General features: G+C 38.0%; 2 protein-coding genes across 3 annotated transcripts in view; both read left to right on the top strand.

The window, feature by feature from the left end:
* Window positions 1-2,352: 2,352 nt before the first annotated feature.
* On the top strand, window positions 2,353-10,931 carry LOC137132503 (interleukin-1 receptor type 2). 2 transcript variants are annotated; one of them, XM_067515045.1, is made up of 10 exons: window positions 2,353-2,546; window positions 4,595-4,685; window positions 5,507-5,765; window positions 6,724-6,898; window positions 7,349-7,523; window positions 7,962-8,054; window positions 8,175-8,240; window positions 8,342-8,477; window positions 8,962-9,107; window positions 10,281-10,931. In XM_067515045.1, exons 2-10 carry the CDS (start codon window positions 4,604-4,606, stop codon window positions 10,424-10,426), a joined length of 1,278 nt encoding a protein of 425 aa, XP_067371146.1. In that variant the 5' UTR covers window positions 2,353-2,546; window positions 4,595-4,603; the 3' UTR covers window positions 10,427-10,931. The 2 variants fall into 2 exon arrangements, with proteins under 2 accessions (XP_067371146.1, XP_067371145.1); XM_067515044.1 differs by lacking the exon at window positions 2,353-2,546 and having other exon boundaries at window positions 4,328-4,685.
* A 1,273-nt stretch (window positions 10,932-12,204) lies between these two features.
* The window catches only part of LOC137133452 (uncharacterized), a 74,599-nt gene continuing 71,773 nt past the window's right edge, over window positions 12,205-15,030 (top strand). Inside the window, exon 1 of the mRNA XM_067517114.1 lies at window positions 12,205-12,388. Coding sequence (XP_067373215.1) covers window positions 12,334-12,388 — 55 coding nt within the window. The 5' untranslated portion in view covers window positions 12,205-12,333. The remainder of the gene's footprint in view (window positions 12,389-15,030) is intronic.

Below are 15,030 nucleotides of genomic sequence, written 5' to 3'. Positions count from 1 at the left end.
GTGGAGCAACACCAGCAGATGACATGGCACCCAAACCATCACTGGGACCCTGATATCCAAAGGAAATGCAAAATTGACTTTCATCAGAGAACACAACTTTGGTCCATTTTGTCTTTAGCCCAGGCGAGACGTTTCTGACGCTGTCTGTTGTTCAACAGTGGCTTAACTCCAGGACTGCGACAGCTGAAACCCATGTCTTGCATACGTGTGTGCGTAGTGGTTCTTGAAGTACTGACTCCAGCTGCAGTCCACTCTTTGTGAATCTCCCCCACATTTTTGAATGGGTTTCGTTTCACATTTCTCTCCAGGGTGCAGTTATCATAGTTTGGACAACTGTCAAATCAGCAGTCTTCCTCATGATTGTGTAGCCTACAGAACTAGACTGAGAGACCATTTAAAGGCCTTTGCAGGCGTTTTAGTTAATTAGCTGATTAGAGTTCGGAAAAATCCTCTCTTTGTATTGGTCTTAATATTCTAATATTCTGAGATACTGAATTTGGGGTTTTCATTAGTTGTCAGTTATAATAATCAAAATTAAAAGAAAAACACTTGAAATATTTCAGTCTGTGTGGAATGAATGTATACATTATACAAGTTTCACTTTTTGAATAGAATTAGTGAAATAAATTAACTTTGTGAAGATATTGTAATTATATGACCAGCACCTGTATACACATACATTTTATTTTCTGAAAGTGTTTTTAGGTATTAGGACTGCAAACTTTAAAGCTTAAAACTGAACTGTGGTCACCAGTATCTTAGTATGAGGCTAGTACCTCCAGGCTGTGTTGGCTGTAACTCGTACAACATCACCAAACAAACTGTAATTGGTTTAGCTGCATTGTGTGTAAACATTTCTAAACGGTTGCTTGCATTCATCTTTCCTTTACATTGTCTTCATAGATTTCAACTGACTGTATGTTGGCTCAGTGGTAGAGCATTGGGTTGGGATGGGATGCAGAGGGCCGCGGGTTCGAATCCCACCCAACCACCAAGGGGCCCGAGCCCAGATAAAACGGCAGGTACGGGATCCGTCATAAAAATTCATGCCAAATCAATGTCCGTCCCCTGAAAGGACAAGCCCAAAAGCCCTCGTCTTAATAAAAATCAAGTACTTGTTTGTTTGCCCAGTTAATTCCCAAGGAAACTGCAGGAGCAGGACCAACTACAGTATAAATGTTAAAGCAAGGATTAAAACACATAACACACAACCACAGGAAAATGGTGTTACTGCACCTTAGCAGGACAGAATATTACCAAAGGTTTTTTGTCAAGAGAGAAAATTTACATAAAAAAAGATACAACACAAATGTATACAGTAAACGTTTTAGCATTGCCTCAGACTAAGATTGGCATACAACACTTGCACAAGATTCAATAACCACAACCCGCAGAGTTGCAGGACTGTTTCAATACAACCTTGCCTCCCTAAAGCTTATGTTGCTAAAGAGTGTGCATGTCATCTTTATGGTTATAATGGAAAATACCAAATCAGTATTTCAGGCAAAATGACTAACGTACAACTACGTATAATGGTAGATGCCACAGTTTCTATAAAGAGCAATGACAGACCAGCGAGTCACACTAAGAGAGATTTAAAAACATGTCTTTTCGCTGCATTTTCAACATTCAAGGACTAGGTCAAAATAAAAGGTAGCCAGAAACTGTTCTCATTCAGTTTGCTGATATATCCAAGTTAAGTAATTATGATTTTATATCCATATCTGTTTTGTTCATGACCCACCATGATGAATGTACAAATGCTCACGTATTGCCTTACAAAAATTTTAGGGAGTACTGCACATTTCACTTAGCTTGCAATTGCAGTATAAATCGCAAAATGCAAAGTGCTAAGTAAAAAATATACAGTATAAAATATGACCACTGAGAGTCACCACGTTTAAAATTGATGTAAACGAAACCTTAATGCTAAATCAATATATAAATGGAACCTTTTTTTCGACAGTTTATAAGATCAACACTAACTGTCAAGTGCTGAGACAAGAGGTGATTAGCCTAGCTTAGCATATAGGGACAACTGTGAAAACTGAGCAAATAAAGACAACATGCATGACTAGGTACTACTAGGTGTGTGTGTAGGTGTGTGTGTAGGTGTGTGTGTAGGTGTGTGTGTGTGTGTGTGTGTGTGTGTGTGTGTGTGTGTGTGTGTGTGTGTGTGTGTGTGTGTGTCTCTCTCTCTTATTATGCTTAAACAAACAGATGTTCAGGAGTGACGCAAAAGTTTCCTATGGAACAACACTTGCACACATTTGTAAAATGAGTCCACTGGATTTTGTAAGCATTAACCTGAAGGACATTTCTCAGGATGTCTTTTCTGTGTTTTGAGTGGTGAGCTGTCCAGTACACTGTGTTACATTGGGAAACCTGAGAAATTTCCATCTTAGAGGGGTGGGAACCTTGAAAAGACAGCACAGGTTCCCCCTGAGTTGACAGGAAACTGAACACAGGCTGCCACAATCTAAGCTGTCAGCACATCAGTCTGTTCTCACCATCCCAGACGGGACCACCACACTTGCCTGTACACCGTGAGTACACCGTCCTGTACTACTGAGAGTGTAATCATATGCAAGTATTGTATCATAATATTGCTACTTTTAAATATTTTGTTGCACCACTGCTTACATTTTCTAGTTTAAACAAAGACATTCTAGTCTCTCAATTATAGCAATCTTCAGTCTGTTAACAAATAGACAAAAATGCAATATTTATCTTTTATTTTATGTAAATTACAGGAAATATAAATGACAAACCCGGTGCATTCTAGATGTAATCAATTAGTCAATAATTCCATTTTTTAGCTGTACATGAAACTAAATCATGCATCATAGTTTCAATTTGATCCCACATAATACCACGCTAACGCACACGTTGACTCACGGTCAATGTTACGGTACAACAATGACATGATTCCACACATTTTTTTGAATGGGAATGCCCTTTGATGCTAGAGACACTTTATTGTAGAAATCAAGTGAGTGTGTGTCTGCTGTCAGCTGATTAAAGGACAAGGAAACAGAAGCAGAAGTGAAAATTATCTTGTTCCCAGTCAAGAAATTACTTAACTGCAGCAAATGTTCTGGCCAAGAACACAAAGTTCGACAAACAGACAGAACAGTGATACAATGTTGGAATAACAGTCCCCACATGTATTAGAACAGAGAGTTTAGCATGTTGTATTTATGCAAACACACAAAAACTCACACACGCACACAAAACACACACAGAGACACACTAGGTACACCTGTGCAACTGTTGTTTTTTTTTTAATCCAAATATCTAATTATCTAATTCTCACATGCCAGCAGCTCATTGCATTTAGACACGTAGACATGGACAATCTGCTTAGGAGCAAACAAGTATACAAATGGCAAGGAAAGCTCATGGTCGGGTCTTAAAACTGCTGACCTACTGGAAACTCTATGGCTTACAGAGAGTGGTCTGAAAAAGAGAAAATATCGAGAGTAGCAGTTTTCTGGGCAAAAATGCCTTGATGGTGGTGGTAGTAGTGTAATGGTTGGAGAGGATATTTTCCCTTAGCACCATTTGAATGCCACAGCCTGCCTGAGTATTGTTGCTAAACACGTACATCCTTTATGACCATATTGTTCATATCTTCTGATAGTTACTTCTAGCTGGATAATGCACCATGTCAAAAGCTAAAATCCTCTAAACTGGGTTCTTGAACTCCACTGGACTCAAACGGCCTCCACTGTCATCAGATCCCAGTGCCACCTGGGATGTGCTGGAATGTGGGATTAAAATTTAATTTTAAGTTTTCCCTTATTAAATCTATGCTATGAACTATAAAAGGCCGTTCTGAAGGGAAAAGGGGATCAAACCCAGTCCTAGCAAGGTTGAGTGTATGCGTTATATATACACACACATCTGGATTGATTTTATTACATAATGCCCAATTATTAAACACTGAAATGATATTAACTTGCATTATCAGACATTATGACAGGTATAAAGGTAAATGAGTGAAATCTGCCTTTACTCCTAAAATTTAAGTCCTTAGCATACAGTAGATCCGTGGTCCTAGTAATCTATTAAACAACTGATCTTTTATTAAAACCATTCAACAGTAGAAAAGCCTATATTTTTATTGTAACGTTTTAAAAAACGAAACAAATGTATTATTACTGATTTTGCTGACCTCTGATATGAGTGGCCTTCATTCCCATCTGATGTGACTCATTTTACACATATTGCTGTAAACCCCGTGGCTATGTTTGACATGGGGGCGGGATGAATGTGTGACATCACTAGTTTTACAACCCACAAAGACCTCTTAAATTGAGGATAAACTTTAGCTAAACTGTGGTCGAGGCAAGGTTCCAGCACCAGACATGAGTCTTGCCAATATTTTACTTCCACCATTATTCTTTAAGAGCTTTAATACTTTGTTTTAAAAAAAAATAAAAAATTATTGTGTTATACTTCTGCTTCAGCTCAGACTTAGTTAACTGAAAGCAACTTAACAAATCCTGCTCTCTCAAATCATCCACTACTCAAGACATCACCAGCATTAAGTCTGTTGATGTTTTACTTACTTATTTTTGTGCCCTGTCAGAATACTATCATGATCCGCTTGTCGTTGCTGTTGTCTGTGGCCATCATCAAACATGCTTATGGAAAACATTTACCTCCTCTGCCAATGAAAGGTGAGTAGGCTTCATATTATCTAGCTACATATATTTGTAACTGTATAAAAGAAACTTGAAAGTTATGTCCACTAAATGAAAGTGGAAGATACTCTTTAGGAAACCGTATTATTATACATTGTATACAAGACAGACACAGACAAATGAGGAAAAATGTTTTGAAAATTCAACATATGAAACTTAAAGAAACAATAACTGGATTTTTGAGGCATTTCTTCAACCCTGTGATCAATCATTTAGCCTATTCTCATTGGAGAAAATTAGTCACCGTTCTTTTTGGCATTTTTTGTTTTATTTATAACATTCTGTCAAATCAAAAATCAATAGCTCAAAAATCAAGTTTAATTTCCCTTTTAATTCTTACATTTCATTTGTTTTATGACTTGTTATTGCAGATTTAAAATATGGGTTCTTTTTCAGAGTCACCCATATCTGTATATATTCATATAAAGCAATAGTAGTCCTTACAGTAAATTGTTCACCTCCATTAGTGCAACCGACCTACAGTTAAATGAGTCGTCTACATCACATTGTAGTTCACAAGGATGCAGACAATATGAAAGTTGAAAAAAAGGCCTGCTGCACATTAAAACGCTCAGCTTTTACCCAAATTAAAAACCCAGTTTGGTATTTTATTTAAATATCTGCAAGTGGAAAAGCAAATTTTTAGGCCCCTCTTGAAGGAAAAAAAAAATAAATTAAAAAAAATAATTTAAAAACAATCAATGACCATTTAAGCTTGAAATTTTACTAATGCTTATTGAACCAGCAAAACAACCTGATGTTAACATAATTAAATATTTGGGTGTTTTTTCTGACAGGAAGCTGCTACCATGTGTCTCCAGAGGTGGATATATTCCGAGTGGAAGGAGAAGCTGTAATTCTGGCATTCCCAATGTTCACCAGAGTGCTCAGTGTACGCAACATTGCCCTTCCAACGGCGAATCACCTCATCACCAGGAGAAATGGCACAGAGGCCGTAGCCTATCAGAGTGAGGGGCGTGTACAGCAACATAACAAACAGCTGTGGTTCCTCCCAGCTCAGCCTTCAGACTCGGGGGAATACACCTGCACCTACAGGTAGTGTGAAGTCTAAAGAACAACTAAAATACTTGAGTAATTGAGCAGTGTCAGTAACGTGCCATCATAGCACTGAGAGCCGTTTCCTGACAGATATTAAGAAGGAAGGTTTAGGTTACATAGAGGTACAGTAAATGCTTTGCTACACTATCAGGTGCTCTAACAGAAGATGATGCTGGACAGAGACCGGAAAAACAACCCTGAAATAGTGACAAGTAGTAGAGAAGTCTTCTACTTAATTGAAATTTCCTAACTGCTGTGATATTTATTAGTACACTAAAATCTCAGACAACATACCTTTGAGTGAAGAGGCAAACCTATCAGAAAATAAATTTATCTTGATTTTCGTTAAATCGATTTCTGTATCATTTTCAAACCACAGATTCATTTAGATTAAGCCATCATAATTACTCAATGAAATGTTGTTCACAAAACTAATTTCAGCACACAAGCATGCAGCACTAAATAAATATGCATTTCTCTGGAAACTAATGGAACATTCCTGATGTGAAATTTCCAAAAATAGCAATGTAGAATGTAATCCATGCAAAACATTGTGCCTAATCAAGAATTACTTTATTTAGAACTAAAACTTAATATATACATATTAAATATATGTTTATGTTTCCAACTATATTTTGTCTTATATTTCATATTTGCATATACTTATTTTCAAAAGATTATATCGTAGGAAAGTAAAGAACTTAACTGCTTTGAAAAATGCACAAATATCTTTGAGACCCTCTTCAAATCTCAACAAAGAGAGGAAGGACAATATTTTGAAAACTAAAATTCACAAAACCACATCCCTGACACTAGAGGAGATTTTAAGGTTTTCCTTTATAACATTTGCCATAATATAGATTCAGACATCTATGTAAAAACATATTTCTTTTTTTTTTTTTACTGGCTACTCCTTCTTCCTACCTAATAATTTTGTCCTCACTTTTGTCTCCAGAAATGGAACCTACTGTGTAACTGGGAGTATCAAACTACATGTGTACACATCCAGTTCTGTGGACTTGGAGAAACTTTCCTATCCCATGTTAGCCACAGTAGGAAAGAAGCTGACAATGAGATGCCCATCGCTAAGTCACTTCAACAAGACAGACGGACTGATAGAGTGGTACAAGGTGAGAGGAAAAATTCTTTACTGGCCATTGGATCACCACCAGGAGTTTAATGAAAATTTGGTCAGTTTCTGAGATCTTTAAAATGTATTTCTACCTTTTCTGGTAAAGTAAATATGTGATTTCAACAGCATCACTGTACGTCAGTGAATTATGAACAGAACCTTGTTAAAAATCAAGTCATTTCTGTCTTTTTACTAAGACCTACTGTATGTATAAGTATGTTTAGATCACTTTTTTGCAACATGTACACTTTTTCTCTATGTTTTAAGTCTTTTGGGAGCTGAGGAGTTGGTGAAAACAAAACGTGCGGCTCTTACACCATCTACCAGTAGAAGAAGTGTCATTTTATTAAAGCATGTAATGCCCCAGCTACATGAGACCCCTGAACTTGTTCAGTGTTAGCACTTAGATGCTTACTCATGAATTATACTGTATGTTGCTTCTTGACAGAACTCTAGTCCCACTGCCCTCCAGATAAGAGGAGGCTACTTTCAACCGGTCCAACGTGGCCTAATGATCCCTGCTGTGAAGCGATCCCATGCAGGTGTGTACACCTGCCAACTCAGCGTGCTCATCAAAGATCAGCAGTACAACGTCAGCAGAGTAATCCTGCTCCGTGTGCAAGGTGGGTGATGTGTCAGCATTGCAGGGTTTTTTTTTTCTACCCCATGTACTTTTTTGAATAATATGTTGATGCCAGATATGAAATTTCAACATTTACATTGATAGTATATATTATTGTTAATTTCTGTTTAGTGTTAAAAACTCAAAATAATTTAAAATTGGAGGTTATTCTTTATTTGCACTATAACCATAACCAATAAACATTAATAATTAGCCTGCCCTGCCCTCTACTGGCCTAATTGGTGCAACATACTGCCTCAGCATAGCCACAGATCCCACATTACTTAATTTCACGCAAGACACAAAACTCCACAAATATTTCAGTTACCTGGAGGTAATTACTAGTGAGGTAATTACTACAGTATAACACGGGTAAGTGTTGCCGACATCTTAAGAGTTGTTTCGATGTGTTCCCAACTTTATAATTTGTATTTGCCAGGTCCAGACCCTGAAATCACAACCAATGCACCTGATGTTTCTGTGACTCCTGGCCCAGGTCTAATCAGCAGTAGCAGCTACAATGATGTTAAAGGTAAGAATTTTGTTTTTTTTGGTGCTATGGAAAAATGCTACTACTTTATTTACTGTACAATTGTTTTAATTTCCAGGTTTTATGTCTTCTAGTGATTAAATATTGTTTGTCTTGGTTTAGCTCCAATAATGAAACCACCTTTGATTGTTTCACCACTGAATGGAACCATTTTTGAAATTCCACATGGTAAGCATTAAAACTGTATGATAATGTGTCAAATTTAAATAATGAATTAATTGTTTTACTAAAGGATTAATGTCAATTGATCTCTAAATTCCTCTGTTTAGGTTCAGGAGACTTGCTGTTTTGCACGGTGCTCACAGAATGTCAAACAGCAGATTCCACTGTGGTCACATGGCTAGTTAACGGCCAATCAGTGGAGTCAGCAATCCATGAGAAGGGTGTTCTGCTGGGGGAAAGGAAGTAAGCTGATTTGTTTGAGGAATATTTCCTCTTAACCGTAACCTGAAGTCAAAACAAAAATATAAAAAGGGGAGGGTATGTAAAGACGTAACCTAAAGACGATGGTGCAAGACACACTGCAAAGACTAGGCTGGTTGTCACTCCCAGACAGCATCTGGGCGACAGCTGACTTGTGTCCATGCCCTAACCATAAACTTCACAGATTTGACTTTTAATTAAATTAAAAACCACAGTCAAATATATTTATTCAAACCTCTGTTGCATGTCAATTTGAGGTTCTACCAATCACTTGTTAGCTTGATGTGCTTTGAATTTCCTTCTATTTGCCAAGACTGAGGGTTTAAGTCCTAATGTGGAGTGTTACTTTACTGTAAATAGCTTTTCTAATTTAGTCTAAGGGTAAATCAGATAGATGTTAATAGCTTTTTCGTCCCACACTGTCATACAAGGAAATCTAAACAAACTTTTGTTTGACTCTTCCCAGGGTGACCAGGGTCTACAAAGGATGCCAGATTGAGTTAGGACTGGCTGTTGTAGCGATGACAGAAAAAGAGGTGAAGACCGAGCTAAAGTGTGTTTCTCAGAACAAAGGAGGAAGACAAGAAGTTGTCATACAGCTTCAATTAGAAGGTGAGCATTATGTTTTGTGACAATTTAGAATGCATACATACTGTATTTGAGCCCTGCTGAAACGCTTTTGTCATAGAGTGTACTCGGACTCAGAGAATGTAAAACCTCTTTAAAGGAGGTAACACACTGGTGAGACAGGATAATAGGGATCACATCTGACCGAACAAAACCTAAGCAATTAAAGGGTTAGAGAGGCCTCCAAGAAGGGATTATTATCTATGGTACACTTGGAGATGAGTAAGGAACTTAAGTTAGTGCTAGCTTAATATTCAAGCCCCTTACACACTGCCCATTTATGGAGGGTTTATCTTGTCTACACACTGCTCTGTCTTTCTGTATGAAAGTTACCAGACTAGAGTGAGGGCTGAGAGTTGCACTTCCAGAGGTATTTTTAGAGCTGGGGTAATTCCCTCCTTCTTCTGAGACTGCCCCCTGTGTAAAGGACCCAAGCCAGCATCAGGGGTTGGTTGGGAAAGAGCATGAAGTTAAGACATTTATATTTATATTTGCCTGACTCAAACTCAAGCAGAGTTGTCATATAATGCTACACTGGAGGAGAAATGGGAAGACTTACAAAGAACTGCTATGACATACAAGTGGTTGAATGAATGCAGCAGAAGAAAGTGATTAGTAGTTTTTTTTGGGGGGGGGGCATAACCTCCTTGACTTAGTGTAAACTGACAGTAGAGCTTTAAATTAGGGGCAGTTGAACAGCAATGTGGTGGGATTTATGTACGTGAAAGGCCTCTGTTCAAATACAGCTTTGCGTCGCTCCTTCCGTTTTACATAGCCCTTCAGGTACTAGTCGTTATCTAGTATTAATTACGTGGAAGTTGTTGCTCTTCTGTAATTGATCAGAAAGGCTTTTTGGTGAGAATATCTCTACACTGCTGCCAGTGCTATTAAATGAGCCTGTGTCAAGGGAGGTGTTAACGGCACCTCTCCAAGTGAGATAAGTTGTCGAGTATATTTATATATAAAAACTATTTGAACAATGCTGCATTTGCAGCTTTAACTAGTAACTGAAATGATTGTCTCCGAAATAAGTTGACTGAACGTTGCAGCATATTAAATACAATGAAGTTATAATACAATGAATTATTTGCAGTGATAAAGATCACCTGTGGCCTCCATTGTTATCACAGCTTCCATTGACCTTTTGTGTTTTCACAGACTCCACATTTACTTGGCTGGTGGTAGCTGTAGTGGCTATATCCTGCTTCCTGGCGGTGGTTTCCATCTTCCTCAATGCCCTTTTGAAACCTAAAAGGAAAAAGAAAATGGATTACATTCTGGCGCGGCAGAACAGCACCTTCTAATTTTGCTAATAAAACAAATAATTTCTCTTGCATGTTGTGTGCATTTGATGTTGTGCAGTGGTAACACTGCATCAACATACAGTGCAGATATATTCAGTTAGAGTGACATGCTATTGCCCACAGTCATCCCTTTTTTCATCCTCCAATAAGAATTACACAAGGACTTCTTTCTTTTTAGTGAAATTTACTAATGTGTAATTAGATGCATTTGGTTTATTTTCTTCGTGCATTTTATTTTATTAAAAAATTTGTTTGACAACACTCCATAAAAAGTAAACCCTCAATCATTGCTTTCTTAGGTACAGTTGTAAGAATATAATGCAATCCAAGACAACAGCTCACCAATGAGTTATGCAAGCATTTGTACAGCCTTAAACAGATAAATGCTTGCACATTTACATTTGTAATATGACTCTCTCTCAGGGTTGATGTTTGATTAAATGTAACATTTGAGACGCAACAAACCTACAATACATTATTGTTCCATTAAAAGCATTTACCAATTGTCTAATTGTTTTGACTATTTTGACTTGTAACAACACATAATTTTATTCTAATAAATTTAAGGAATCATGTCAATAAAAATTGCAATATTTTCCTCTGAAACACAGTGGCATAAATAATAACTTTATGAAATAAATGCAATGCCCAAAGTAAAGCAACTAGAGCCAAGTGTACAATAAGGTTCAGCATGATGCACCGTTTACTGTTTAGACCATCTTTTCAGTTTATCTCTATACAATAATTTCTATGTGAAGCACTGCATCTCATTTAGCGCTGTCCCGAACTCATAATTTTGAGTCATGTAATTTAGTTGCCTCAGATGTTGCCCATTTTAAATTTGATTATTGCATTGTGACACAAATCCGAAATAAAATTATTTTGAAATTCATTTGATAACTTCAACAACAACAAAAAAAATCCATTAAGGCTGAAACTGTAGTTCAATTTGCGTAATCTTTTCACAACACTGCGGAAAGATTACATACTGAGGGGCACCAGTGGCGCAGTTGGTAGAGGCCGCCTATGTACCATAGGGTTGGAGGTTCGCGCCCTGCTCTTCCAAACCACATGTCGGAGTGTCTCTGGACAAGACCCTTAACCCCAATAACCCATTCTCCCATTCTCAGGTGCGCAGTGCGGCTTCCAAGCCCGGTAGGAAGGGCATCGGGTGGCAAATCAAAACTGTGCCAAATCAACATGCGCATAAATGATCCACTGTGGCGACCTTGAAGCTGAAAAGACCAAAAATAAAAAGTTGGTAAAGTGTTCTGCGGTATACTGAGGTGTTTCTTCACCTAAATGTGTTTCTCTTCTACACTTATTGTTCACTGTTCTGTGAAACCATGATTTACTGATGCATAATTAAATATATTCTAAAATAAGCATTATTAAAATAATTATATAGTGTAAAGGTAAGTGTTATAAATCACTTATTTATATATGCGAGTCATTTGCAGGCATTTTAATGTTGCTTCTCTCTGCAACCACAAGAGGTCTCAACATGACAGTGTTTTACTGTAAATGTCACCACAAGTTAAACTATGAGATACCTTCAGCACAGTGAGTTAGTGGTTTGAAAATTAACTTGTCGGAACAGTGTGTGACATTGTGCATATTCTTAGTGGCTGTATAATCATAAATCCACCAGTGCCCTTTAAAAATGTTCTGTGTTATATGTCTGTGAATGGTGTGAATCATACAAACAACAGGATCAAGGCTGCTCTCTCCTCCCAGTTATTGCTCAACAGATTGGGCCACTAGCTAGCTTTCAAAAGATCCCTGAATAGGAAATTGCAACATGTGCTGAAGTCTCCACAGAAGAGGAAGTCAAATCTGGGAAGGACACGTTTGAGCTTAGATTTGAGTATTTAAAAAAAAAAAAAAATGTTTACCACAGGATTTTTATGTTATCTGAAGAGGCTTTTGTCTTTACAGAACGACTAGAACAACATCAGACTGGTGAGTTTTGCTCTGGACAATAACTACAGCTGGTTTCATTCAAGTTTGTAGGGTAGGGGGGGGGGGGTCACATATATTAGGATTAAATTACAGGTCCCATTTCTGCAGCATAACAACTGTTACCCTAGTTATCAAGAACCAAATTGCCTTAGGGTTCAGGTGTGTTGTTTAGGGGATTGAATAGATATTATTTAAAGATTTTTCTACAATATTACAGAGACAATATAGACAATATAGACAGAGTCAGAAGTTGATGGTAACAGTGGCTCAGGTGAACCACCTTTGTGCAATGAAGGAGCTGCCTCAGCTCCAAGTCTCACGTTGTCATGGGCTCAATTCCTCATTGCAAACTCATAAATTAAATGGTTGTTAATATAGGAATAGGTTTTTCTGTTCCATCTTTTCACCTGCTGCACACAGCTCCTGTAGGCATACTGTAAAAGCAGCCTTAGTGCAGTTCCTCTTACAGTTAGCAAAACTGCATGATGGCTGGGGTTTGGAAAATGTGCACAACTCGTGACAATGGTAAACGGTGAAATACAGAGAGAGAATAAGTTCATTATGTGACATGATTTAATGTGTGAAAAAAAGTGTTTAATAGCAGTGCTAATATTTCTATTTGACCTCTGAAATTCAGCCTGTCTTTTGAATTATAGAAAAATTTACATTTCCAGGTAATGTTAGAATATACAGTTTAAGTAAATTTGACCTACACATTCGTTGATTGTGCCTTTTAAAAAGGTTTGTTTGATTCTTCTAGGATTGATTCTAGGATTTCTTTGTTTTGGACTGTTGGTCAGATATTATGTACCAATTAAGCAAATAGAAATTTGCATTTACAGTTACCTGGCAGAGTTTAAACGTGCTCTATTACAGCATCCCTACGAAACACAATGTGTCATTAGCATAATCGCACCTGCCTCAGTCTAACCACAAAGAAATTTCCACGAACTGATGGGAAACAATTTTGTTGGTGTGGGGGGAAAAACCTTGTGGTCAAAACATATTTATTCTATGAGAGAAGAAAGAACTGAGGAGTCGCTAGTGAGTTGGGGTGTTTGTTGCAAGTTGTAGCTGTGCATGTAGTTCACGTTTTGCACAGTGCATCCTGTTTGAATTAGTGCCATTTATCAGGGGGATTGAAGTTGATGGGAACTGAGTCATAGAAAGAATGCATGTGTATCCTGGGGATTCCTCTATCTAGTGGGGAAGTCCAGGTGTGCTTTCACCTCTCTGAATAATCCCACGGTGACTCTAGAAGAACAATATTTGGCTGAGATTAATATTAAAGTGATATGAAGTATTTTACTTCATGTTTTTGGCTTTAGATCCTTTTTCTAACATTTACTAGGTGTTTAATTACGGGATTTGCATCAGCGTCACCAGCTACTCAAGCTCCAAAACTGTCTGTCAGTGACAGATAGGTTAAGCCTTGGTTCAGGCTCCACACTCCCCTTTTTTAACACCGTCAGCTGTCCCTTTGGATTCATTCTCACATTATTCAAGTAAGATAAGCTCCCTTTGTGTGATCCAGGCGGCTGTAAGCCTGCTTAACATTTCACAGGGAACCCGTAAAAGGTTGCCAAATGCACTTTCTCGACTTTAACCTGGAGTGTGTTAGGTAAGTCCTTCACAAGAAAAACATTTCAGTTACACAGTTTGTAGGAAACTGTGTTCACATTTAGGTGAGCTGTTCCATCAGCCACCTTGAATTTGTCTACCGGTGTAGTGCACCAGTGCAACTCAGGCTAATGGGTCACAACAAGGCGGCAACATTAGCTAGTAATGACATGTTGACTTATGCACTTAAGAAAGACAGTAATGTGTTATGGCGGGCTGATTCTGACAACAGCTGTTAACTCAGAATAAACCCTGCTGCCAAAATTTCAACGAACAGGCTAAATTAGTGTGGTAATTTAACAGTCTCTCCCCTTTGTGTCATAAGTTATGTCAATGGCGAAAACGGGACGTCCAAAGGCACAGAGCCTAAGGATAAAGAGGGTGCATCCCACCTGTGTCCCACTGCTTGTAGCCCTTTTTTCTTGGTTAAGGATCCTCCCCCCATGTGCATAGCTTGCTTTGTCTCATCGGAGAACCTACAGGCAATTCCGGAGAAAATTTTGTAATTAAGGACGAGTGATGCTGGCTAATAATCAGGATCCAGGGTCTGTTGCCAACAATCCCACAGGCCACGACCAAAACTCATAACCTGCAAGCTAAAAAAAGCTGGGAGGATATGATTGATGCTTGTGCCTGAAGAGGGCGAACCACGTCCCAAAAACGAAAAGTGCAATAAATGCTGTTGTGCATACCAGGCACAGATCCTGGAGGATGTAGGTCGACAGCTGGACTCAGGATCTTCTAAACCAGCAGAAGAATTTTGCATTATAAATGATGTCATCTTAAGTTCCTCCAGGGGAGCAGTGTAGGAGTCTGGTAGAGTAATGAGGCTGGGAGTCTCAGGTCAGAGAGCCCTTGGCTAAAGTTGTTTGGTTGAGGTGATGCTCAAACAGCAGAAACTATGGACAACATATTTTACAGGAGCAACAAAATATGAAATTACAGAATTTTTACTAAAGGGCTGGTCAAAAAACTAAATCTAAAAAGACTTGACTTAAAAATAGCGCGGTTAAAATTGAAAA

This window comes from Channa argus, chromosome 9 (assembly GCF_033026475.1).
Source record: "Channa argus isolate prfri chromosome 9, Channa argus male v1.0, whole genome shotgun sequence".
Taxonomy (NCBI): Eukaryota; Metazoa; Chordata; class Actinopteri; order Anabantiformes; family Channidae; genus Channa; species Channa argus.
This window is presented reverse-complemented; position numbering and strand designations above follow the sequence as displayed.

What these genes read in the sequence shown, in the direction of transcription:
- LOC137132503 (XM_067515044.1), top strand. Translation starts at nt 4,562, where the DNA reads ATGTTTTACTTACTTATTTTTGTGCCCTGTCAGAATACTATCATGATC. An exon ending in GTTCTGCTGGGGGAAAGGAA is followed by an intron (nt 8,478 to 8,961) that starts GTAAGCTGATTT and finishes GACTCTTCCCAG; the next exon opens with GGTGACCAGGGTCTACAAAG. An exon ending in CATACAGCTTCAATTAGAAG is followed by an intron (nt 9,108 to 10,280) that starts GTGAGCATTATG and finishes GTGTTTTCACAG; the next exon opens with ACTCCACATTTACTTGGCTG.